Source organism: Condylura cristata, unplaced genomic scaffold (assembly GCF_000260355.1).
Source record: "Condylura cristata isolate star-nosed mole 26May11 unplaced genomic scaffold, ConCri1.0 scaffold00005, whole genome shotgun sequence".
In the NCBI taxonomy this organism is placed as follows: Eukaryota; Metazoa; Chordata; class Mammalia; order Eulipotyphla; family Talpidae; genus Condylura; species Condylura cristata.
This window is the reverse complement of record NW_004567106.1, coordinates 50908278-50934413: the sequence shown is the minus strand read 5'-3', so window position 1 is coordinate 50934413 and position 26136 is coordinate 50908278. Positions and strand designations below refer to the sequence as shown.

The 26136-nt window shown below is 32.9% G+C and overlaps 1 protein-coding gene across 3 annotated transcripts in view; it reads left to right on the top strand.

Moving 5' to 3' along the window:
• Positions 1-23778, top strand: part of TFEC (transcription factor EC) — a 34239-nt gene extending 10461 nt beyond the window's left edge. For 2 of the 3 annotated variants that reach the window (XM_004676962.1, XM_004676961.1), the window contains 5 exons: positions 12123-12237; positions 14159-14215; positions 17662-17737; positions 22391-22538; positions 23398-23778. In XM_004676962.1, coding sequence (XP_004677019.1) covers positions 12123-12237; positions 14159-14215; positions 17662-17737; positions 22391-22538; positions 23398-23778 — 777 coding nt within the window. Of the gene's footprint in view, positions 1-3943; positions 4010-12122; positions 12238-14158; positions 14216-17661; positions 17738-22390; positions 22539-23397 lie in introns of those variants that run through there. The other variant, XM_004676963.1, reaches the window with a different exon arrangement.
• Positions 23779-26136: the final 2358 nt, after the last annotated feature.

Sequence of the window (26136 nt, the reverse complement as noted above, 5' to 3'; positions counted from 1 at the left end):
CTCTGTCTCTGGTGAAGCCTCTCGCCGACCCTGAGCCTCTGGCCTGTACCCCAGTTCTGTATGTACAAATAAATAAATCTTTTAAAAAAAATAGTATTTTGCTATAATCCTGGCATGGGAGCAGATTACTTGGGCTTTCTAGGAATTTTTATTCTGTTTTTAACAGGCACCCAAGAGAAAGAAAGGTTTTTTCCTCTTTGTGATCTTGTAGGACAGTATGACTTATGAAGTCATTTTATTGCCAAAATATATAGTCATTTTATTGGCAAAAATGAAACGAAAGGAAAAACAAACCCAAAAAAAATGTAAACAAAAAACAAACAAAACAAAAAGCACATTGTTATATTCCCTGGAGAATTATTTACTTATGGATTTCATGTTATATAAATTTTTTCTTGGATCCTCCCTGGTGGCGCAGCAGGCTAAAGTGCAGCAAGCTGGCTGGAGCTGCTTTAGTAGGAGTTGGATCCCCCACCACGGAGGTGACCCACATGGCATGGCAGACCTCTTCTGACTGCCCACTTCTCCCCTCTACACTTCACTGATCTGCCTGTCCTGCTCTCCACTCTGTATCTGATGAATCCTCTCACCTTTCCTCCACCTCTGGCCTGTACTCCAGTTCTGTATGCATAAATAAATAAAGCTTAAAAATTATTTTTTGCTTTATTTTGAAGTTAATTGCCAGGGTTTTCTGATCATCAGGGCCAAATGAATTCTGATGAATGCTTGCAGGCTGGCTTGGCATCCTAAGAGAAGAACTTCTTTAAGTCCACATGGGCCCTTGGGGTCATTCTTTTTGGAGGAACTTCTATCCCTAAACCAATGTCTCTGGGTCTTGGGCCCAACCCAGAGCTGAGGATTGAGCAGGGGCACACACAAATTATTGAAATGAAAAACAAGAGTCAGAAGAGGATTTGTTATTGAAATAAATGTGTATGAATTCTAGTGAGGCTAAACCAACAGCTGTCCACTATGGTAAGCTTCAAAATTGAGGTTATTTATCAACTTTAATTATTATTAAGTTCTCACTCAGTGGCAGGCACTTTCCTCAGCAGATACGTTTCTCTGGTATTCATTGACAATGCAATGTCTCAGAGGCAAACTATCCAGTATGGGTTTCTCTGGAAACCTTGGATTTCACTTCACTAGATTTACCCAATGGCTCTGCAGAGGCATAGAAAAAAGTTATTGTAACTTCTCTTTGTGGTAAACTTGAAAACTCCTGATTTGTGGCTTGTACCAGTTGAGATGTTTCTCCAAATATTTCCTTGTTGAATGAAGTAGTTAAAGGTTTTCAAAGATTGGTTGAGTCCTGGTATTTATGTCTAAGAGAAGAATGTTGAGTGATTAGTGATGAAATTCAGTATGAATAAGTAGAAGTTACTTCTCAATTCCTACTTGCTCAAAAGAGCATTCCTGTTAGCTCTTACTGCACAGCTATGTAATTTTGCTGACAAGGACCAAATTGCAAGAAACATCTAGCCAAATCAATGGTGTTTTCAGCATCTTATCCTCTCAGTTTTTCACTCTCAGTAGTATGTTTCTCTTCCCACTTAGCCATCCTGAAATCCTAGATCTCTTTCTTACCAGTTGTTCTGCCCTGTAACATTTCTATTTCACATTTCTTTAACACTATGATCTATGTTTTTATTGCAACAGCTCTGGTGTTCCTACATTACCAGCTTTTAAGCTTGTAGAGACTTCAAATTAATTGTATTCAGCAGCTATTATTTCTTCTTTTGATATTTGAAAATGTCCTTCTTATCTGTCTAGAGCCCATGGTTCAGCACTTTGCCTAGTTCTTTAACAAACTCCTAACATGCCTCCACGTTCTTCTACTGGCAAATCCCAACCCAGCTTACTCAAGTATTACCTTACACACCGATCCCCAAATATCTGTCAGTATATCCTTCTAATCAGCATTCACAATTTCCTAAATCACAGTGCTTCTTATCAGTTTCTGTCGTAAAACATTTCCCAGGTTACCATCTCTTATTTCAACTTTGAAAACATTTCAATCTAACTTCCTTGCCACTTTTGCCCCACTACAATATTCAGACAGAAGTCATAAAGGAATTCACAAATCAAAAATCAGATCTCATTTATCCTTACTTACCATTCTATTACTTCCTAAAATCTCTGGAATATCATCTCCATATTTTACCATAGTCAGCACTTAATGTTATTTTTTTTTAAAGATTTATTTATTTGTGCATACAAAACTGGGGTACAGGCCAGAGGCTTAGGGGCGGTGAGAGGCTTCACCAGAGACAGAGTGGGGAACAGAACAGGCAGATCGACGAAGCACACTGCTGAGGGGAGCAGCAGTCAGGAGAGGTCTGCCTCGCCATGTGGATCTCCTCCGGGGCAGGCGGGAATTGAACTTATGGGGAAGCGGCTTTCGATTCTCAGTGCTGTGCTTTAACCTGCTGCGCCACCAGGGAGGGCCACTTAATGTTATTTTTTAAAAGATTTGTTTATTTATGCATACAGAACTGGGGTACAGGTCAGAGGTGTAATGGGTGAAAGGATTCACCAGGGACAGCATGGGGAGCAGAACAGACCAACTGACAAAGTACACTGCTTAGGAGAGCAGTGGGCAGGTCAGGAGAGGTCTGCTGCACCATGTGGATCACCTCTGGGGCAGGGGATCGAACTCATGCTGAAATGGCTTTAGTTTCTTAGTGCTGTACTTAACCCACTGTGCCACCAGGGAGGGATCCACTTAATGTTATTTTTTAAGGTCTGGTTTTGGTAGTCTTTTTTCATGTTCTCCTTGAACATGATATGCATATTATCAACTCAGAATCATTGAACTTACCTTTTTTTTTTTTTCCTTGAAATAATTTGTCCCAGTCTTTTCATGATTTTTTCTTTATGTTTCAGATCAGTATCATCTGATCAGAGAACCCATCCCATCATTCCCTGAAGTTTAATTCCCTCTTACATTACTGACTAAAGTACATAAATTATCTTCTTTACCTATTTATTGTAAACTCCTTGAATTGAAAACAGTGAATTTTTTCTGTCTTGTTCACCATTGTGTCCCTAACCTCCCAAATGGTGACCGGTTGATTACTTTATTCTCAGCTGCCAGCAGAGTGCCTAGTACATTATAGGTGCTTAGCAGACATATTAAAAATACTTTACAATTCACACACTATTGAAAATATTGGCCCAATTATATCTTATTATTTAGAATTTTTTTAATGGCAACCAAAAAGCAGCAACAAGGATTACAACAACAATAATAAATTTTCTGCCTTGGGTATTTATGACAAGAATTGTACAAAATACTTTTCATAAAGAGACTATTATTATCTATTATCATTCTACAAATGAAGAAAATGCTTTAGAGATTCCCTCAAATTCTTAAAGCTAATGAAAGGCAGGGTAGGGATTTGAATGTACTTTAGTATGAACCCAAATGTAACAATCCCATCTACTTGGCTGTGCCAGTAGCCTTAAGAAGGAAATAGTTTCATGGACCTGTAGAATCTTAAGATCTGAAGAAACTTAGACTGATGTGACTCTGTCACACTCCATATGAGTTACTGTGTAACCTCTAACTTTAATTAAATCTGCTTCCCTATAATTTCCAACTTGTCTTCATTTCACTTCTTTTCAGTACATAGTAACTCATTTATTTTATTATACATTTATATATTTCAATTATTTGTCTGTGAATACTGGTGCCATTTGGCAATCTCAGTGAACTGCTATAGTTGGAGACCATTCCAGAGATGAGGAATGAGTAAACATTAACAATCCCCTGTGCTTGGTTGGAACTTGAAAGGACTGCATAACATCAACAAGCAAGGCTTTGTCAATCACAATCTAGACCAGATTAGTCTTAAAGTCCAAGGAAGAACCAAAGTTCACCTTAGTGAGAGGTTTCTGCATAGCTCTCCTGGTTATTGTTTGCAACTTTAAGGAAAAGAAAATGATGAAGGAGAAAGAGAAAAATATTGCTATGGTGAAGGTTATAGACACTTCAGAATTAAAACTGGTGAGCAAGTGATTTTGGAATTCTTTCAATACTTGGAGATGAAACCACGTTAAATATTGAATTTAAACTTTATACACTAATAGCCAATAAAATAAGGTATGTGGAAATTGAGATTTGAAATGTGTAATTTATATAGTCTGCTACATTCACAAGCTTGTTTACTTACAAGATAGTTTTTAGTATTTTGGCTACAGTAAAAATATATTTAAAGCTTATTTAGTGAAAACTTGAAAAATAAGATTTTTTGTTACCTTTTATCAAAAATGAGAATTCCATTAATTATTTGTTGCAGTGTTTGAATTAACTTAATGCTGTTTTTATTAACATAATCTTAAATAGATCTGATGCATATAAAGTGTATGATGTAGAGTATTACAGATTGCCATTCTCTGTTTTGCTTTTCATATTTTTTTTAACTCAGGTTAAAAGCCAACTGTTTAAAGATGAGGAATCTCCAATTCCCACCCAACACATTATTTTTATTCACTCATAATAGAACAAGATAATAAAATAATAATAATAATAACTCAGTGGGATTTTCCTGTTTAATGTTATACATTCTTATAGCCCTGCCTTCGCAAATGAAATAGAGAAAGATCCACAGTGCATATCCTCAAACTTGAAAATCTAGCATACAATATCTAAATGAATAAATACCAAAAGGAAAGAAAATAATCTTTTAAATGTCAGGTTTTCATGTGTGCTTACATTGTGTAGAATGTGATCTCCTACAGTGCTCCCTCTTTATGCCTGAAGTTCATCTTCATTTTATGTCTACAATTACTCAATTTAATAGTTTTGAGCTCACTTTTAGGTTCACAATGAATATCTTCACAGTAAAGTGATATAAAGAATTCAGATAACTCAAAATTTGTCCTCAGTTTCTAAAATAGCTGATATTAGTATGTTATAATACAGATACATGAATATTACACACACACAAATAAATAAGTGTTTAGGGATTTTTTTGTTTTAATATTTACAATGAGTAATTATCTAGAAACATATGTAATATGTGTGATTTTCTTTTTTTTGTAATTACAATGAGATTGCCTGGGCTATATATACATTATGCATCTGCTGTACACTTATATTTAATATAGTCATACATGCTACATATGTTTTATGTTATATATTTATGTGATTTTATACATGCATATATGATTAGAAAATTCTCAGGGTTTTCGTTAATTAATTTTCAACAGCATAGTGATTATTACTGTGGTGTCCTCTCTCTTGCTGATACATAAATGAAGTGTAAATATATAAATATAGATTATTAAATTTATGACTGAGCTTATTTTCCTATAGTGTTTGGTAAAGAGAAAATAAACTAGGCTTCTATGAAGAAGTATATTGGAGAGGGTTTGGAGCTAACGTTGAGCCTTAGGTATAGATTAATTTTTGATACTTAAGGATTGAGGATAGTTGAGAAAAATAGCAGTGAGAAAAATACAATCTAATAATTGTTTTCAGATGTGTAATATATAACTTGCTATACTGACAAACTTGTTTACTTATAATTTTTAGTACTCCAACTGAAGTAAAAATATAGTTTATTGAACACTTGTCAAAAAATAACCTTTCATTGTGACTTTTTGTCAAAAAGTGAGAATTCTGCTTATTATATATTTTGTGTGTGTGTGTGTGTGTGTGTGTGAGTGTGTACAGAATACCCTTAAAAAGTAGTAGGTTAAGAACCATCCACAACAGGATAGGAAGTAAAGAATCCAACCTTTATGTCAACACCCTACTGAGTGTAAGAAAATATTTGTATATCATGTCTGATTAGAAGTTAATATCCAAGATCTACAAAGAACCCATACAATTTTTCAACAAGAACACAAATAATCCAATCAAAAAGTGAGCAAAACTAAATAGAAGACTTCACAGGCACATGAAATACTGTTCATCATTATTTATCAGCAAGACCATGTAAGATACCATCCCACACATATGAGAATGACCTTTAGCAAAAAGAACAGAAAAAAGTGTTGCAAGGGTATTGAGAAAAAGGAGCCACAGTATGGGATGTTGAGTGGTCCACTCCCTATGGGAAATTCTATGAAGGTTTCTCAAAAGATTATAAATAGATCTACCATATGGACAGCAATCCTATTCCTAGGTAACTACTTGAAAATGCAAAAACACAAAATAAAGCAAAGGGATTTGCTTATGCCTATATTCATTATAGCACTGTTTACCATAGCCAAAGTACAGAATAACCTAAGTGCCTTAGAAAAGATGTGTAAATAAGGAAGACATAGCATATGTAAATAATGAAATAATGTATTTCTTTTTTAAAAAATATTTATGCATACAGAACTCGGGTACAGGCCAGAGGTGCAGGGGAGGTAGAGGATTCACCAGAGACAGAGTAGGGTGCAAAACAGGCAGATCTACAAAGTACACTGCTGAGGGGAGCAGTGGTTGGTTCAGGAGAGGTCTCCTGCACCATGTTAGTCACCTTTAGGGCCAGGGATCCAACTCATACTGAAATGGTTGTGACTTGCTTGCAATGCTGAGCTTTAACCTGTTGTGCCACCAGGGAGGGGCCCTGTTACTTTTACTTTTTAAGTTGAAGTCTTGCTATTTATAAGATAAATGCAGTTGGGGTTATTTTGCTTAGTGAAATAAGTTAGAACTAGAAAGAAAAATAGCAGATTATTATATATTATATGGAATATAGAGAAATGAAACAAAGAAACTGATAAAACTAAACCAAAAGTAGCCCTAGAAATTTGCAGAATTTAAGCAACTGGAGAAAGATGAAGAGAAGTGGGAAGCAAAACGTGGAAGGAGTGGAGTTGATTGTGATGGAGGACTGTAGATACCTTGGTGGAGTATGGCAGCATACAACTGAAGAGGGGTGAACCTGTTCATCTGAATCATACATAGTGTAGACCAATATCACCTCAATAAGAAGTAATGCAATAAAATAAAAAAATATTTTTTTCACTTTAAGCACTATTGGGATTATGTTATATATACAGTTTTTTATTCTGCTGTTCCTTGCTCTTATGTTTTCAATGCTACTTAATACTCCCTTGTTTTGGCCACTCAAATGTCTTGACAGTTTTATTGATTATAAGTTTTGCCACACTAAATAACTTTGTATATAAAATATAATTATGAAATAGAAAATCATTTATTTAGTCATCATTCTTTTTAAATCTGTCTTGCCAGAATCTTATCGCTATTGTTGACTTTCAATAATCAACTCCTGCCCTAAGTATCTATTCTTATATTGGTATTTTGTTGTTCACTGGTTCATATCATTATTTTATCTGTTCTATTTTCCTTGGATTTGTTTAGTTAATTCTTAAACTATTTGATAAAGTTAATTAATTTATTACATTTATTTTTTCCCCATATTATTGCTTAAAAGTATAAATTTCCTTTAGGGCATTACTTTGTTATGTCCCATAACTTTCTATATGTGTATTTTTAGTATCTTTGTTTTTAAATTCAAAAATGATTTTTGTCTTTACATTAAAATTATTTTAAAATATTTCAACAATTTCATTTTATATAGGTATTTAATTAAAAAATAACATTAGTCTGGACCCTCCCTGGTGGTGCCAGGGGTTAAAGCACAACACTAAGAAGGGAAAGCCACTTCAGCATGCGTTTGATCCCCGACCCAGAGGTGACCCACATGGCAAGGATGACCTCTCCTGACCCACCTGCTGCTCCCTTCAGCAGTGTACTTTGTCAGTTGGTCTGCTCTGCCCCTCTCTCTGTCTCTGCTGAATCTTCTCATCATTTCTGCACCTCTGGCCTGTACCCCAGTTCTGTATGCATAAATAAGTTTTTAACAAAAATAATATTAGTCTGTGGTCAAACCTTAAGCTTTTGAAGTCATATTTTATTATGACTTCATATGTGAATGACATTTGCAGTTGATATAAAACTCTGCTTTAAATTCTTTCAACATTTTAAAATTTTGCTTTCCTTTCTTCCTTCATTCAACTTTATTGATAAATTTTATTTCGATCAGATTCTTGTCCCTTTGTATATGATTTTTAAAGTTTTTCAGAATTTTGTCATTACATATTCTTAAATTATAGTATAATGTCTTTTATTATTATCTTGTTTTACATTCAATAAGAATCTTAATTTTTTTTTAAAGATTTATTTATTTATACATACCAAACAGGGGTACAACCATAGGTACAGGGGTGGTCAGAGGATTCACCAGAGACAGAGTAGGATGAAGAACAGGCAGATTGATGAAGTACACTCCTGAGGGGAGCAGCAGGTGGGTCAGGAGAGGTCTGCCATGCCATATTGGTCAGTTCCCTGGCAGGGGATTGAACTCGTGAAGTAGCTGTGACTAGCTTTGTAGAGCTGTGCTTTAACCCATTGCATCACCGAGAGGGCCCCAGAAATTTTAGTTTTTAAGTCAAAATAAAGCACTATAGTAAGATGAAAAAAAAGAAGATTTTAGTCTTTTTTTAACATTCTCACAGATGTATTTCTGTTATCTCAAATATTTTCTCTTTTAGTTTTCTTTTTCTCTCCCTCTGAGATGCCTAGCATCTATTTAGTTATGATAATTTCATTGTTCATAGACTGGTTAGATTTTCTGGCATATCTTAAATTTCTAGTCCTTTACCAAGGACTTGAGATACTAATTTAGCTTTCTAATTTTGTTATACTTCTAGGTGTATCCATTGTGATTTTCTTTTATCTTAGCTTTCTTCTTTTCAAATATTATATTTTGATATCTCCTATTTCTGCTTAATAACTGTAGTGATTTTAAGTTAACTTACAAACTATTACAAATAGTTTCCTTTACTTCTTTTATAGAATGTATTAAACTAATTTAAGGAACTTTGTTCCATGTGGTATTTCTTTTTTATTTAGGTTTCAAACTATTTTGTGTGTGTGTGCACAGAACTGGGGTACCGGCCAGAGGCTCAGGGAAGGTGAGAAGCTTCACCAGAGACAGAGTGGGAAACAGAACAGGCAGATCTAGGAAGACACTGCTGAGGGGAGCAGCTGGCCGGTCAGGAGAGGTCTGCCGCGCCATCTGGATCTCCTCCGGGGTAGGCGGAAATCGAATTCATGCGGAAGTAGCTTTAGATTCTCAGTGCTGTGCTTTAACCCGCTGCTCCACCAGGGAGAGCCAGGTTTCAAACTTTTGCTTTTGATGCTATGTCTGATATTCCATTCCACCTTACTTTTGAAATAGTTTCCTCAAATGTTTTCATAGTTTGACCTATGAGTTTATTTTCCTCAGAAGATAGTGGGCACTTTAAATGCCAGTATCTATGTGAGGAGGTTGGGTGCTGGTCCACTTCATTCTCTTGATCTCAGTAATGGAGATGTGACTACAACTCGGGGTGGAGAACCTGAGCAACAGGTTAGGTTCTGTCAGTGGCTCCAGTTCTCAGAGCAAATTTTCAGATCAATAGTTCACATTTTCTATCAGAAAGAAGTATTATCTTGAGAATGTTCTACTTAATTGGAAAGGTTTTATGATAAATTATTTATTATGTATCTTTAAAAACTGCGATTAGGCCCTCCCTGGTGGCACAGCGGGTTAAAGCACAGCACTGAGAAGCTTAAGCCACTCCCACCTGAGTTTGATTCCCACCTACCCCGGAGGTGACCACATGGCGATTCCCACCTACCCCGGAGGTGACCACATGGCATGGCAGACCTCTCCTGACCCGCCCGCTGTTCCCCTCAGCAGTGTACTTCGTCATCTGCCTATTCTGCTCCCCTCTCTATCTCTGGTGAATCCTCTCACGCTCCGCATCTCTGGCCTGTACCCCAGCTCTATATGAATAAATAAATAAATCTTTAAAAAAAAAACAAAACTGTGTTTAAAAGTATGTTTAAAATTTTAAAATATGTGATAATATGCCCCCCTATTCAAAGATTTAACTTTACAAACATACCATCTGGCTTTTAACCAGAATATTTAAAATGTCTTTCTATTTGCCTACTAATCTAGAAACTAAAGTGAAGAATAACATTTTAATACCAAAGTAACTAATCCCTTTGACAAGAGCAGATACACTTTTGCTTTCTGATGTGTATGTAACTTAATCTTCACCAATACTGTAGACATATCTTTAGTGGAGAAAAGACACTTTAGATTGTGTGAAGTATATTACATTTTTTGAAATTGAAACCAATTGTCTAATGATATTTAAAAAGTGATTAGCCATTTATATGAAATGGAGCAATACCTACAGCATAAAATTAAATAGGATATTAATCATTGTGCCTTAGGACATAAATTAAACAATAACCATGGTCAGGAAAAGATATACTATCACTATAGTTGAGCAGGATTGTATCCACTATCAGTATTCAAGCCTAATTTTTAAGAAAAAATGCATTTGGTATAGTTTGATTAGGTAAAATGGACCCAGAAATATGCTCTAGTTAAGGGCTTATCATTATATTGTTGCAGTATATATGTAATATAGCTACTTTTTTTTCCTAAATATTTCTGTAGTTTGCCATCGCTGTACTGAAATTCCTCAGAATTCAAGCTGTACAGAAAAAGTGCCCTTTCCCTTGTTCCTTCCCCCTCACTCCCCATCTTTTTGTTCAGCACATCCATATGTTTCTCAAAAGCACAGTGGAAATGTACAGTTCAGACCATTGATGCCTCCATTTATAACCAACAGGGTTTTCAAAATGATCTTGGACATTATTAATGGGATAAATCACTTGATAGGGAATTAACTGCTTCTAGGATTTTTCATAATTGTATTTTTGATACAAACATTTCCCAGTTTGATCAACTTTGTCCCTGTGTTTCAGATAATGAAATTGAAAAAGAAAAAGAAATGAAATTGAAATAGAAAACATAACCAATTTATGTACCTCTCTTATAAGATCCATGGAGTAAAAATGCATTTAAAAACCATGAATTTATATAAAATAATTAACAAAAGCCAACATAAGAAAATGTTCATCAGACTACCATATGTAGTTTATAATGCCATTGATATACCATAAACCTATATATTAATCTAATTTTCACTGTATTTTCAAAGTTTCCCTGAGAATTAATCAATGTGATTATAAATATCTTAGTGGGATATTATGTAAAATTAATATTACTGTTCAGATGTCCTTTTTCACATTTATTTCCACTTTACTGTATAAGTATTAAAAAAAAACCTTAGTTTGTATTGGAATTTTTAAAAAATGTGGTAATAAGGAATTAAAAACCATGGTATAGCTTTCTGATTACTTGCAGTGTTTTTACTCTTAAGGGCAGAATAAAAAATATTAATAATGTAATAGTCTTAGTTTACTGACTGGACATAAAATAGAAATGGAAATATTTTAAAGTAGCTTGTTCTAGAAAACTGAATATTTGCTTAAATTATAAATTTTACTTAGGTTTAATTTTCTTGGGCAATCAAATCAATAAGTGCATTTTAAACAATATATTAGTACTATTTGGGATCATGTTTAAAGCATCTTAACTTTCTGAAAAAATGTATCCAAAAATCACTTTAAGAATTGTAATTTGCTATAATTAGGTATGCCCTATATCTACTAGAGGCAAAAGTATTTATACTACTTTGGTTACCAGCTGGGATATTTATGATATTCTAGAACATTAAATGTACAATAAGGAAAAGTGTGTTCCAGGAAAGAAAGTTTCTCACATAACAGTGTAAAATACTTCTTGACAATGAGTTGCTGATAGTAATAATGGTATAAAAGCTTCCAAAATGTTCAACCATTATATCTAATTTATGGTATGCAATGAACGTTTCAGCTTTGCTAATACATTTATTGATTTTGTCCAAAATGATACTTTCAATCTTATTCACTTATAACCAGGACATGTACTGAATCAAACTTTCATAATTTTGTAAATACCAATCAGAATGCTCTTTCATGAGGGAACAGATTTCTCTTTTTGCTAAATGCAAAGAATTTTTTCAACATACATAGTCCACAAATATTATATAATTATTTTTAAGTTAATAAAGTCACTTATTTGAAAATATTATATAGTATGAATTATTATAAATTAAGCAGCAAATTTAGAATGGAGATCTTAAAACATATACCTATATATATTAATGTATATAGAATGTTTGATCTTTTCTTCCCTTATCTTCTAAAGTTATCTGGAAGTATTTTGGATGTGTATAGTGGTGACCAAGGAATTTCACCAGTTAAAATGGGACTTACAAGTGCTTCTTGTCCAAGTAGTCTACCAATGAAAAGAGAAATTACAGGTATTGTTGCTTTTATAGTTTTATACATTTTTATAACCAATGACTTGAGATATGTATCATAATATATTATCAAGCTAAGTAGAATTTCTAAATATTATCAAAATGGTTTAAATGAGAGACATTTAGAGAGAGTAAATCAATCATTTTTCTGTGATAACCAAAAAGTAAGCTGTAACTCACATTTCAACTGAATTGTCTCATTATTTTAGAAATTGTAAAATATGTGTATATGCTTTACCCACATATGTCTGAGAACTTGACTAAATTCTTCATTTAATATAGGTTTATTTTGGTATTGAATAGAAACAGTAAATTAACATGGTTAAGAAATAATGGATTCATAGTTAAAGGAAAATTAATCTTATTTGGTATAGAATTTAATGGAATACAAAACAAGTATATTTTTCCTTTTTAGGTTTTATTAATTTCATAATAAACTCACTTTTAACTTTCTCAAGTGAGTAAAACCCCCTAAATTTTCAATAATACATTTCAAAATTATTGCATTTCAAAAGAGTTATAGTGACACTGTCAATTTCTTCCATATATATGTTACAAAATCAGGGTTGGAGGAGTTTTATTCACACTGTAATATAGGTGATCAGATGCAAAGGTACATCAAAGTAAGGATTTCCTGACTTACAAGTTCAGTATTAGTTCTCTCATAAGAATAATGTAAAACTCAGTTGAAATTTCTTTAACGTTTTCAGTTTGAAGATTGAAATAAAAAGGTCTTTAATCATTTTTACACAATATTGACATTTAAGTAAAGATAGTATGTCAATTTTGATGTCAATTCAGTATTTATAAAATGTCTATGCTTTCAAATTATTTAGGCTAAAGTTAATGGAATAATTTTAACTACATAATTTTAAATAAATGCATTCCTATTAGTTCTTTTTAAATTGGAATTACCTAAAGAACACTATATACTATCTATTACTATCAAACAAACTACTCCTACACTTAAGAGATTTAAATAATAAGGACCTAATATTTCATATAATCTCTATGGGCCAGAAATCTATGGATGGCTTAGAAAATTGATTTTGGCTTAAAATCTTTCATGAGCATACATTCAAGATGTTGGCCAGAGATACAGACCTTTGAGACTTACCAGAATAGAGGATGCATTTTCAAGGGGGTGCAGTTACAGGACTTGCATGTTATTGATGCTCATTGGCAAGTGGCCTTGGTCATATAGACCTCTCCATAGCCTGCTCAAATGTATTTAGGATATGACAGCTGGCAACCCAAAACACAAAGTAAAAATTAGAAGGCTTTTATGACCTAGTCTTCAAAGCCATTCTAGTCATTTCCACAATATTCTGTTGGTTTCAGGGTCAGTCCGATTCCATGTGAGGGAACTACAAAGTTGTGAGTATCGTGAGTAAAAATAACAATGAGCCACTCTGGAGGCTGACCACCAAAAAGCACATAAAGTGCTATGTCATAAAGTTACTTAATAGAAGAATGTGATAAAGATAGATAGTTTTAACTCTTTATTTATACAAGAGTTCACAATTTATAAAAATGTATGTTATGAAAATTTAGGTCTGTATACTTTTTATAATTCTGAAAATAATAACCATGATCAAGCTCTTCAATTTTAGCTGTGTACTATAATTTTTTTAAATATCAGTTAGATGTCATAGCAGTTTTACAGATGTGGAGCTAGAGAGATAGATAATCTACTAATAGATAATATTCCCATGGTTAATAAAGGGAGGCGCAGAACACCATTTAGACTTTTCTACTTCGCAGCCTAAATGTTTTGCTGTCTCTTACTAAAGGAGGCTTTACTCTAACTTTCCAAATATTTTTATAAAAGTATCATACAACTAGGAGCAACTGTTTTCTTCTACTAGTTCTGATTTATGTTGACTAGCTATAAGGTATCAATAAGCTTTCTTTTGATCAGAAACAGATACTCGAGCTTTGGCAAAAGAGAGACAAAAGAAGGACAACCACAACCTCAGTGAGTATATTTTCCTTTTCTTCCTAACAAAATTAATTGATGAGCAAAGCTAAAATGTGTGGTCTTTCATTGTCACTTCATAAGTATTTTGAGGTGAGTGACCAAAATTGAAGTGCTACTTAGGGAAATTTAAACAATGTCCAAAATGCTACATATTTTTATGAAGCAAAACATCTCAAATTCTCTCCTTGATCACTGTCTCTCAAAAAGGCTGCATATGACAGTGAGTCATTTGGTTACATTTGATCTCTGTTGCGACTCTTTGACTCAAAGGAGATAAAGATAACATTAGAAGATGTACACTAACTTCAGCTTCTCATCTTTCTGTATCATATGCTTCTCACTTCCTAATGACAAGTTGCTAAATTCCACCTCGGGGGGTGGGGGGGTGGGGAAGACCCTGATATAGATCACATGAAATGGAGAAATGAAGGCAACAGAAGTTTAGTGGCCCCTTTGAGCCATTAATTGAGTTGACTAATTGAGTGGGTAGCCTTTTTGTTATAGGAGCCAAATCAAAAAAAGAGAAATGAGGAAATAGAATTAAAAAAAAAATAAACCTTTACACAAACCAGTAGTAGTTTTCTTACAGGTACTCAGTTGAAATAGATTTTATATGTACCTGTAATGTCTTCCTCTGTTAATTATGCATCTGTATGCATCAAAGAGTGATCAATGTTTGCTGCCTACATGACTGTGAGAAAAGAGTTAGCACTTGGTTATAACAGTTCTTAAGCTTGTTGTGGAAAGGAAAATGATTCCCATAGTCGTTAGTGGAAGCTTGCTTTGGTACAGATTATGAGCCACATAGAACATGAGTAGGAAGCTAATCATTGATAGAGGCATTAATATGTCACAGAACCATGGGTTTCTTTCTCAGTTTTAAACCTATTAACTGTTATTGTCTTTGTTTCTTCCTTTATGTTTATACCTTAAACTAGTAACTTAATACAGATCATGATAGGTGTCTGATATGCCCACTATCAAAGTGTTTTTTAATTTGGATTACCTTTGCTGAATGATCTTACTTTTTTAGAGACAGTGATGTTAAGAATAATATACATTTTAAATAGTATGAATGTAATACAACCACCACCACCATCAGCAACCTTCCTCCCTCTCCCTCCCCCCCCCCCCCCACACACATTTCTCAGGATTATAGCAGGGAGGCAAAGGAATTCCTATTTATCAGATTGGGGAAAGTGCTAAATTAAGTTATAATTTAAGAAAGTTATAACTTGAGGAAGTACCAAATTAAGTGTATTCTATCTCCCTAAATATTTCGGTAAGGCCAGAGGTGAATTTAAAATTCTCAGCTCCTCAGAGTACAGAGTGGGAATATCAGAGAGGGGAAATGCCAACCCACAGCCAAAAGTCTATCTCACTTTTCTCCCCATTTCTGTTCAATCCTGTGATGCAGGTAGCTTCAGGTGTGAGTATGAACCCTTCGTTTTGTACATTATAGGCAGTATGTGTTCATGTAAATAACTGCCCTTTTTTCACATCTTGGATTTAAAAGCTAGCACAGTCGTGTCATGGTACTGTGTCAGGAGACGGACTTTGGAAGTGGCCTTCACAGTCTCTGGAAATACGTTCACAGCATTTGAAGTATTTTCTTGGTGTGAATTATCTACTACATAGTTTAGAATGGGTTCCTTTGATTCTATGGCTGCTTTGCTCACTGAGAAGGGTTGTAGTGAGAGAAAATAAAAGTGACTCCTCTTAAATATGGGCCCCAGTGGCAAGACTATCTTGCCTGTCTCTAAGAACAGTTATGAAAATATATCAGAAACATGAATATATTGTGAAGAGTAAGACTATAGATAGCATGATATAATTTAGCAATTTTTTAAAACTTGACTCACTTATAAATAGTTTTAAGAAACATGATTCTCATTTTAAATAGTAAAAAAATTATTGAATATAATCTAATAGTAGAGTAGGAAATTCTGACATTTTATTTAAGTGCATTTAAATAATAGGTTTTGAAGAAACATTGTAGGTCTAAACCACATTTCTAATTTGATATGAAACTGAGACTTCTTCAAAGCTAGTCCTTATCTATAGTTATAAAAATGTTTTATAATATCATTAATATAGTTTTAACATACTCTCATTATGTATGCATTTATATAATTTTATCTTTATTTTCCTTTCAGTTTTTAAATGTTTTAATCACATACACAGGGATATCAAGATTGGTAAGGATTTAAAATAAAAGCAGGACAAAATTATATTCTAATTTTAGAGAATTCCAATGTTTTACTCCTAAAGATGACATCCATTGATGCTAAATTACTTTGTGAGGTAGGTAGGGTCATTAAAATGATTGATACTCTTTCATGACTCACCTTATTTTCAACAGCATAATATTCAAACATGTAATATTTAAATATATGTGTAGTATTCTCTATGATACTTTTTTCATTTCCTTGGAAAGCTTAAAAAATACTGTCTATAAAAAAGTTACATATATGTTGTAGTTCTTGATACTAAGAATACAGAGGGAAATATAAGACAAAATAAACAGATTAATTTAGCAAAATGAGTTATTTGTAAATCTTACATTTATTGAACATTCACTAGATGCACAACATTTTCATAAGAAATGAATGCAGGGAAATGCAACCAGAAAATTCATATCTGAATAAGAACCTGTATCAGTAGTTCTCAAAGTGTGAGCTCTAGACAAACAGCATGTGAATCCTAAGAATTTGTTAGAAATGCAAATTCTTGGGCCCAATGCAAAACTGTGAAATTCAGAATATTTTTGTATTGGGGTACAAGCCTATCTTAAAAAATCTCTCCAAGTACGTCTGGTATGCCACAAAGTTTAAAACTATTGCTTTATGTATTTCTGAAATTTTGAATTGGAAAAATCTGCATACAGTCTGATCAATATACATTTATTTAATACATCTTATATATCAAGCTCTCTAGAGATAAAAATAGTAAGAAAATGTCCCTGCATTGAAGAAGGTCAAGTCTAGGTGAGCAAAATTACCCAAGGTGTGCCAAACTTTGTGTAGGGCTTCTTGGAAGTACATGAGAAGAGTAAAATTCAGTGCAGAACTAAAAAAAAAAATTACAATCCTGATAGACTCACAAAATGCAATCATGTGGAATAGTAATCAAATTAGAGATGAATAAATATATAAATATAGTTATCCCCTATTTGAACTATATTTAAAATGAAACATTTATTTCAGTATGAATAAGTACATAACCATTCAAAGAAAGAAAATGTATTTTTGAGACAAAACTGTAAAACATTGTAATAGAATCAAAATTCTAATATTATTGTCACTTTTATAAAATATTTGAATTTTTATTTCACTCTTGACTAAATGGAAATATTTTTGCTCATTGTTTTAAGGTTCTTAAAAAAGTTTACAACTGGCCATAGTGAATTGTGCTTTAATGAAAATAATATTTCTTTTTAATAGTTGAAAGAAGAAGAAGGTATAATATTAATTACCGAATCAAGGAGCTTGGCACTCTTATTCCAAAGTCTAACGATCCGTGAGTTTAACAATTAGTTCTATATGTTATGGTTAACCCCTAAAATGGATGGGAGGGAAGAAGGGAACTAATCAGTTAATGGATAACAGCAAGTGGATAAAGCTACTGCTGTTTTTTTCTTTTTTTAACATATCTCTTCATGGCTGATATTATCAAGTTTCCAGGTTATTAGCAATAGTTAATCTTTTGAGTTTCAATTCAAATTATAATAATTTATAAGTAAATTATTTCTTTGTTCAGAGTGGTTCTTTCTGTATGTCACTAGTATTAGTAACTTTAGTGACAGTGTCAAATGCTGTCTATGAACCTGGCCAGTTTACTCAAATTATATTTACAGCAGTTCTTCCAACTTAAGATTTATGTATACACGAAAAGTAACTTGTTAGATTTTCATAGGTTCCAAAATTCTGGAGTCCTGCAAGTAAGAAATGAAATTGTAAAAACATGCTAACTGACGCCAACCAAAAGTAGATTAGTGTAATATAATTCCATCTGCTTTTGGTATAATTTACACACAATGTCAATTAAACAAATAATGTGTGAGATTGTGTCTCAAGGAAGTATTGATTAACCAAAGTATCAGCTAAAGATATTGAGATATTGAGTGTTTCATCAAAAGCATAAAAAAATATGGTCAGTAGACTGAAAAGTGGTTCATTCACATTGAGAACTGTCCTCTCCAAATACTGTCAATCATCCATTATTTCATAACAATGATGTTTGACAAAGTGATATTGGTGAAACTTCTTTCCTAAATCCAAATGTGCCCACTCAGACAATTTAATAATTTATAATGAAAGGGAATGTGATGTTTATCCTCCTGGGCATACTGTGTAGTGAAGGCATCTAGAGAAGAATAACAAAAAGGATCCCTGGGGCAGTCTCAGAGCTGTCTTAGTAGACACTATCAATACCTCTTCAAAACTTTTGAAATCTTGAAGCTTGCAACTTTTTTTTTAATAGATGAAGAGAACATTTGTTTTCTTGAAAGACTTTTTAACACTTAAAAATCTAAATATATATTGATTCACCAAATGTTTTATTTGAATATGTGTTTTGATTTGTTTTCACCAATCAGCAGCACTAAAATATATAATCTAATCTTTTAAAAATAAAACAAGACTTAGATGGCCAAAATATATATTTTTAAAAATGTTTTCACCTTGATTCATTACAACATTTTATGAAGTTAATTTTCACTGACATTTAAATTCAGTTTCCAGAGCTTTTAATATAATTTTCCTAAAAATAATGTTTATAAATGTTCTTTCTGTTTTTTCACTCATATTTTATTAGCTAATGTACATATTACTTAATTATATTATCATAATAAGTGCTGTGGGCATTAACTTAATTGGCTTTAAGTAAACACATGTTGCCACAAGAAGAACCAAAACACCTAGGTGTTATCAAAAGGTAGCCTTGTAGCTTCTAACATCTACTTTGTTCTGACAACAATCAGTGGTTGTCACTAAGGGAATGAAAGACATGAATTAATCCTGATAGTGACTAGATAAAGGTGAGTTAAAAGAGCTTCTCTTATAAATTGAAGAGCTAATCCATAGTGCCCAGGGCACATAGGATTGGACCCTGAAGCTGAATTGAACATTTTCAGATATCACCATATATATGGCAACCAGTTATATAACTAGGTTATTATAAAAATGCAATCAAATAATGTGCATGGCAATAGTTTACAAAATATAAAGTTTACATAAGGGATTATTATTACCTTACATATTTATGAATACTTTGGTTATAAGCATAGCTATGTCCAATGAAACTTAATTAACAATAAATAGACTGTGGTGTAGTTTCTCTATCTCTGATTCATAACATGGAAAACCAATTTATAACAGAATCATATTTGAAAACGAACATTACTTGAAAAACTTCATTGCAAGCATTTTTAAAATGCCTATCTCTTCTACATGGGCCCCAACAAGGTTAGTTATTATTTGTAATCTGTTATGTAATATGTAGATGAATTTTACTTATTTGGTTTTAATTGAAACACAAAAATTAATCAAACATTGATTATGTCATAATCAGATCTGTCTACACAACACAAGCACAAAGGGACACTTCGCTGTCAACTGTAGGATCCCAAACATCTCAATACTAATTTTGTTTAAATAAATTCCATCGCTTAGCTTCCTGTGTCTTCACCTGTTACACTAACGTCCCTCTGGTGAAATCTATAACATAACCACTTAAAAGGTCACAATAGAAAACATTTTTTTTTCCTCATGGAATATGCATTTGAAAGTATGTAAAAGCCACAGATTTGTAGGAAGAGTACTGAACTGATGGAGGAGAACTGTTGTTCTGTCTTTTAAAAATACTGTCTGCTCTGGGGTAAAGTTTAGAAACTGTGAAGTAGTAGATCTCTGATGATCTTTTCAGTTATAATTGGAGTAACTTTAGGTAATGGTTTGTAACTTAGAACTTCTTTTTCTAATGCTTTTATGCACACACCCTTCTAATGTGGCAACAGAAAGGGCCATTTTCCAAAGTTCAGCATGTTGACACTCCTACTTTAATGTACACATTTCTCTTACCTACTTTAGCCCTAAAGCTTTTTTACAAAATTTTTTAAAAGATTTATTTATTTATGCATACAGAACTGGGGTACAGGCCAGGGGTCCAGGGGCGGTGAAAGGATTTACCAGAAACAGAGTGGGGAACAGAACAGGCAGATCAATGAAGTACAATGCTGAGGGGAGCAGTGGAAGAGACAGGAGATGTCTGCCGCTCACCTCCAGAGCAGGGTATCCAACTCATGCAGAAACTGCTGTGCTAGCATGTAGGGCTGCGCTTTAATCAGTTGAGCCACCAGAGGCAGCCACATTCAAACTTTTACGTCCACAAAAGTTTTAAGTTTTTCAGATAAAATTATTTTATATAAAGCAAAAAGCTAGCATCAGCTTTCATTCCTTAAGCATGACTTTAGTAACATGTTAGTATTTATACAATACTTTTAGTTCCTAGACTGGGTCAGAATATTCCCTTGAGAATCTGGAAAACTTAAGATATTTTTAAAATAATTATTATATATTAAAATTAACTTCTAACATGTTACTGCAAATGATGTCAGGTACAATTAAAGGAGACAGTCATGTATACTCTGCCACCTTTTAAAAGTTTTCAGATTTTAGATCTGAATAAACAGTATCTTAAACTTCCAAGTTCATTATGGTTATTCTTTTCATTTAATTCATTTCATCCTTCAAGTTTTCTTCCCAAAGGAAATGAAACAAACTAGGGGCACAAGCCTCCTGTTACCATTTAGAGTTTTAATTAAGAGGTCACTACCTTTTTTAGTTATAGAGACCTTGTAGGTTTAATGATAACTATAGTCTCTTTTTCTATAACCTCCCATCACCAGATAAGACACAGTGAGTGGACTAAGGCCAAGAGCTATTATGGCCCTAGGGAACTGATGAAGCATTTTCGAACTTGAGTTAGACACTGACATGATTTGGTACATTCCTATAGAAGGCTACTTATCCTAATCAGCATTTTCCCCTGCTGGTAGAAAAACATATCTCCCTACAGCTAGTGAAATTCTCATCTAATCTGGCATTCCAAGAAGGCATATACAAGTCATTTTTTTAAGTATCTTTTCACACTTTTGATCACTTAATACATATCTACATAAACTTTAGTATATTTCACAAAATAATGTAAACTATAATACATGCAGTATAATCTTTTAATTTTCCTTTGTATTCAATATTAAAAAATCATATGACTCAAGATTGAAAAATTACTAAGGCTCTGCAATAGCTCTGATTAGCTTTTATTAATTAGTTTGGACTCATTATCCACACATATTATCAATTCTCATTTAGTATTAAATTCATTAACATATGTTTTCAGATATTAAAATTAATAGTTTATTCCAGATTTATCATATCCCTGTTTTAAACAAATGTTTTAATAGGGGTGTTTTTTTTTAATGCAGTAGCCTTGAAATTTTATCTGGTAATATTTAACTATATTTACCTATCTTAAACTTATTAAAATATTTATCCATGCTTTTAAAAATTATTAATTGCTTTTATGCAAAAAATTTACTAAATGGTTCTAGAAAGTTTTGTCCTATTGCATAAATTCATGTTGCCAAACTCTTGATTTGTTTCACAATCATTCAGGATCACCATTCAGGAGGAAATACATTTTTTTTCCTCTTAGAAGCATAAAAGCAACCTTATTAGAATGTAGGTTAAAAGATTGGTACATTTGAAATGATCTTAAAAAATTTAGGCTTAAGTCTTCAGTAATGTACATTTCCTAGTTCATTAATGCAGAAATACCGCACATAGATTTTAATCTCGGAGTTAATAATAAAAGCAATTTTCACTAAAAATATAAAAACTGTAATGGTAGAATCATGATATTGCATTTAGCTCTCCCACAAAAAGTCACTTTATTACTTTCTTTTGACACTTATTTTCATTCTGGGATTAATTTTACTATATAAGGGCTTCTTAACTATTCTATTAAAATTTCTATTCAGAAGCAATAATATCTAAGAGTGAATAATAGTCATGTAAATCATTATTTTATATTAATGTAAAAGATTTTGTAAGTTCTTATGAATTCTGCTGACATGCACAATTGTGAAAAGGTTATCTCTCCGTTCTACAGTGATATGCGCTGGAACAAAGGAACCATTCTAAAAGCATCAGTGGAGTACATCAAGTGGCTCCAAAAAGAACAACAGAGAGCCCGGGAATTAGAACACAGACAGAAGAGATTAGAGCAAGCTAACAAGCGGCTTCTACTCCGGATTCAGGTTTTTCTACCAATGTTGCTATAAACTACAAAGCTCACAAGCGACTTACTCATCATCAATTCCATTCATTAATTTACTTTTTTTATTTTTAACAACTCTTTTTCTTGCAAAGAATTTTGTTACCTTTTAACAAGTCACAAATTTGATGGTTTCATTAGTTTCTGATTAGAAATCCACAATCAAGATGACTTTAAAAAATGTATGTGTAATGAAAGAACAAATCGTAAAATGCAGAAAACTGAACCAGCTTTATAAAAACACATTATTACCTGAGATAGAAAAAAAAAAAAGTAGAGCATTTGTTTCTCTATATATTGGACACTAAATTCTCCTCTCCCTGCTTTTTCCTTTAATATCATCGCTGTGGATTTCATTGCCTCAAGACATATTGTGCCAATTTATATTAAGTCACTCTTCATCTGTTCATATGACACAAAATATCAAAATATGGGTTTTCATAACTCTCAAATGTTTTTATGTGAACATGTTTATTGCCAGGTAATACACTCACTCTGTTTCTCTGAAATGGTCCCATAGTGAGAAATTAATCATTAAGAATAAATGGAAAATTTCCACTATCTCTAAGTGGCGATATTGTAGTCTGAGTCATGATGGGACCATCATTTGTTATAAATTCCTTTAAAGACCAATAGGAATATTTTTTTAATCTTTTTCATCTCAGGGTTATATTTTAGGTAGTAGCAATATATCAGATTCCATTATTTATGAAGAATATTTGTAAATTATGTTATGTTCAATTTGAATGCTTGTTAATATTTTGGTTTTATTTTTAGTCTGTTTTATACAATTATGTCTACTTTCAGTGTCACTATTTAATTATTCTTCTTTGAAATTGCAGGAACTAGAAATACAGGCTCGTGCTCATGGCCTGCCAACTTTGGCTTCAATTGGCTCAGTTGATTTAGGTGCTGATGTCACCAAACAGCAGACCCATCTTGAGCAAAATTCAGTGGATTATTGCCAGCAATTGACTCTGGCTCGGGTGACAAGCCCTGAGCTCTGTGATCAAGCTATGGCCTTCTCAGATCCGTTGTCACACTTTACAGACTTATCATTCAGTGCTGCTTTGAAAGAGGAACAGAGATTGGATGGCATTCTACTGGATGATACAATATCTCCATTTGGAACAGATCCTCTGCTTTCTGCCACTTCCCCTGCAGTTTCTAAAGAGAGCAGTAGGAGAAGTAGTTTCAGCTCAGATGATGGTGATGAATTATAAAAACAAAAACAAAAACAGGCTCAATTAATCAACAGGGATGCAACTCCAGGCTGGTGCTATGTTATGGTCTGTTTTGTTTTTTTTTTTCATATATTGCTTTGACTTAATTCTGAAAGGAATAAATTCATGAACAAACTGATTAATTAAAAACAACAGAAGAATTCACAGAAAGAAGAGGCATAGTGTTGAAGAATTATTAAGGGCTAAAGAAGAGATTTTCTTTTTCCTCTTTGACTACAGAATCCAAATCTACTTAATTTTATTTTCCTGGAAAGAGATACAACGTAAAAAATATCTCTCTATTGATATGTTAAAAGTAGCAATTTTCTGATGTGCTACTAGAATAACAAACTGAAAAGAGTGAAACTATTGGAATAGGTAGACCTTTTCTTAGTTTTTCATTTCCATCCACTTCCTATTTAATTTTTACACCATTCATTTTCAAGAATTGAGCTCAACATCTGGTGGTTCATTGCCTTTCTCCACTGTCTAGTAGACATGTTTAAAGTTTAAGACTTATAAGGGAAATCATTAAAAGACAGATTATCTGTCACTTGTAATTTTAAAATGAATCTATAATAAACATTGGAATTTAGTACAATAAAATCAGAAAGTGTATAAAACTTTGGTTTCTAAAATTAGACCCTGGTTCCTTTAATCAGTTTAATCACACTAATTCTAATAGCATCTTTGTTTATTTACAGAGACATATTCTGTTTAGACAATATATATATATATATATATATATATATTATAAATTAAGGAACACACTGGATAATATCTTCAAGGATATAGGCTAGAATTTTATCTCTTCAAACAAACATAAACCCTTACACTGGCACAAATTTTGTTTTTAATATATATTTATTGATGCATACAGAAGTAGGTTACAGTCCAGAGGTACAGGGCAGTGAGAGGATTTAACAGAGTCAGAGTGGGGAACAGAATAGGCTAATTGACAAAGTACACTGCTGACTGCAGCAGCAGACAAGACAAGAGAGGTCTGCCTCACCATGTGGATCACCTCCCTGTCAGGGGATCTAACTCAATGGTGAAGCAGCTGAAGTGGCTAGCTTCACAGTGCTGTGCTTTAACCCATTGAGCCACCAGTGAGGGCCTGGGCGTGTTTTTTTTTTTTTTTAATCTTCATTTAAGTCTACGGATTATCTAATCAACATCAGAAATCACATTCCAGACCCTCTTTTCTTTATCAAAAAGAAATATTGAATAATCAACTTCAGTAAATCAAGCAAGAAAAAAATTCTCCCCTACAGAAACACTTTGTCAGGCATTAAAGTTTATCACTGTCTCTAAAATTGGAGATATAGTTCTCCACCAAATTGACAAAATAATGAGCTGATAAATTAATCAGCAATTCAGGACTTATATTACATTTAGGTTAGTGTTTGATACAGTGCTATTCTCATAAGCAATTTAGAGTGCCCAGTGATTTTTGTTAGCTTTGTTAGCATGTATTATGCATATTTATATCTATGATGATTTACTCAAAATTTTCTCTCTTGAGTTTGTTTTAGGATTGAGAATTGACTTATCAACTATGTTGCTGGATCTCTTCCTGTGAACATCTGATTAATGAGTACTCAGGGACAGAGTCAAAACTGCAATGGGTCCTATCAAAATGTAGAAAAGATGAATGAGATGTGGTCTTATTCTTCAGGGAGTTAACAAGACTACATAAGAAAAAAAGATAGAAGACATAGAGAATTAAAGTCTACAAATAACAGAAGTTCAGAGAAAATGAAAAGGAATTAAGGTTGGAAAATCAGATATATCATAAATTGGGTGAGCGAGGCGAATAGAGAAATAATAAAAAAATTATAAAAGTGAGAATAATTTTGGAATCTGTCTTCATTTGGCATTCATTACAAAGATCTAGCTATCCAAAAGATAGATACTTGTTAAGATTTCTGGAAAATAAGGTTGGCAACAGGCTGTGGAAGCCCTTCAGAGCTAGTAGGAAGTTGTGTAAATTACTTGTGTAAAATATGCCTAAAATTTTAAATATACTGAGATACAATCTTTCAGGTATATTAACTTTAAGAGCATTTTTGAAAAGACAACTTAGGTAATACTCATGGTGGAAATTGTCATTAGAAAGTCTTCTAATACTGATTTAAAAAATACACAAATGTTAAAACTCTAGTGATAGTGATCTCAGGCTTACGCCAAAGGTTTAGCTCTGAGTTTGGAGAATTAAAGTAAGTTTAACATGGAAATAATAATTGTTAACTTTTAGAACTAGTCAATAAGACTAGATATATAAATTCATCTGAAATATGCTATGTGAAAATCAGTAAGATATACTTTCTCAATAATTTTCAATAAGATACTATGTAC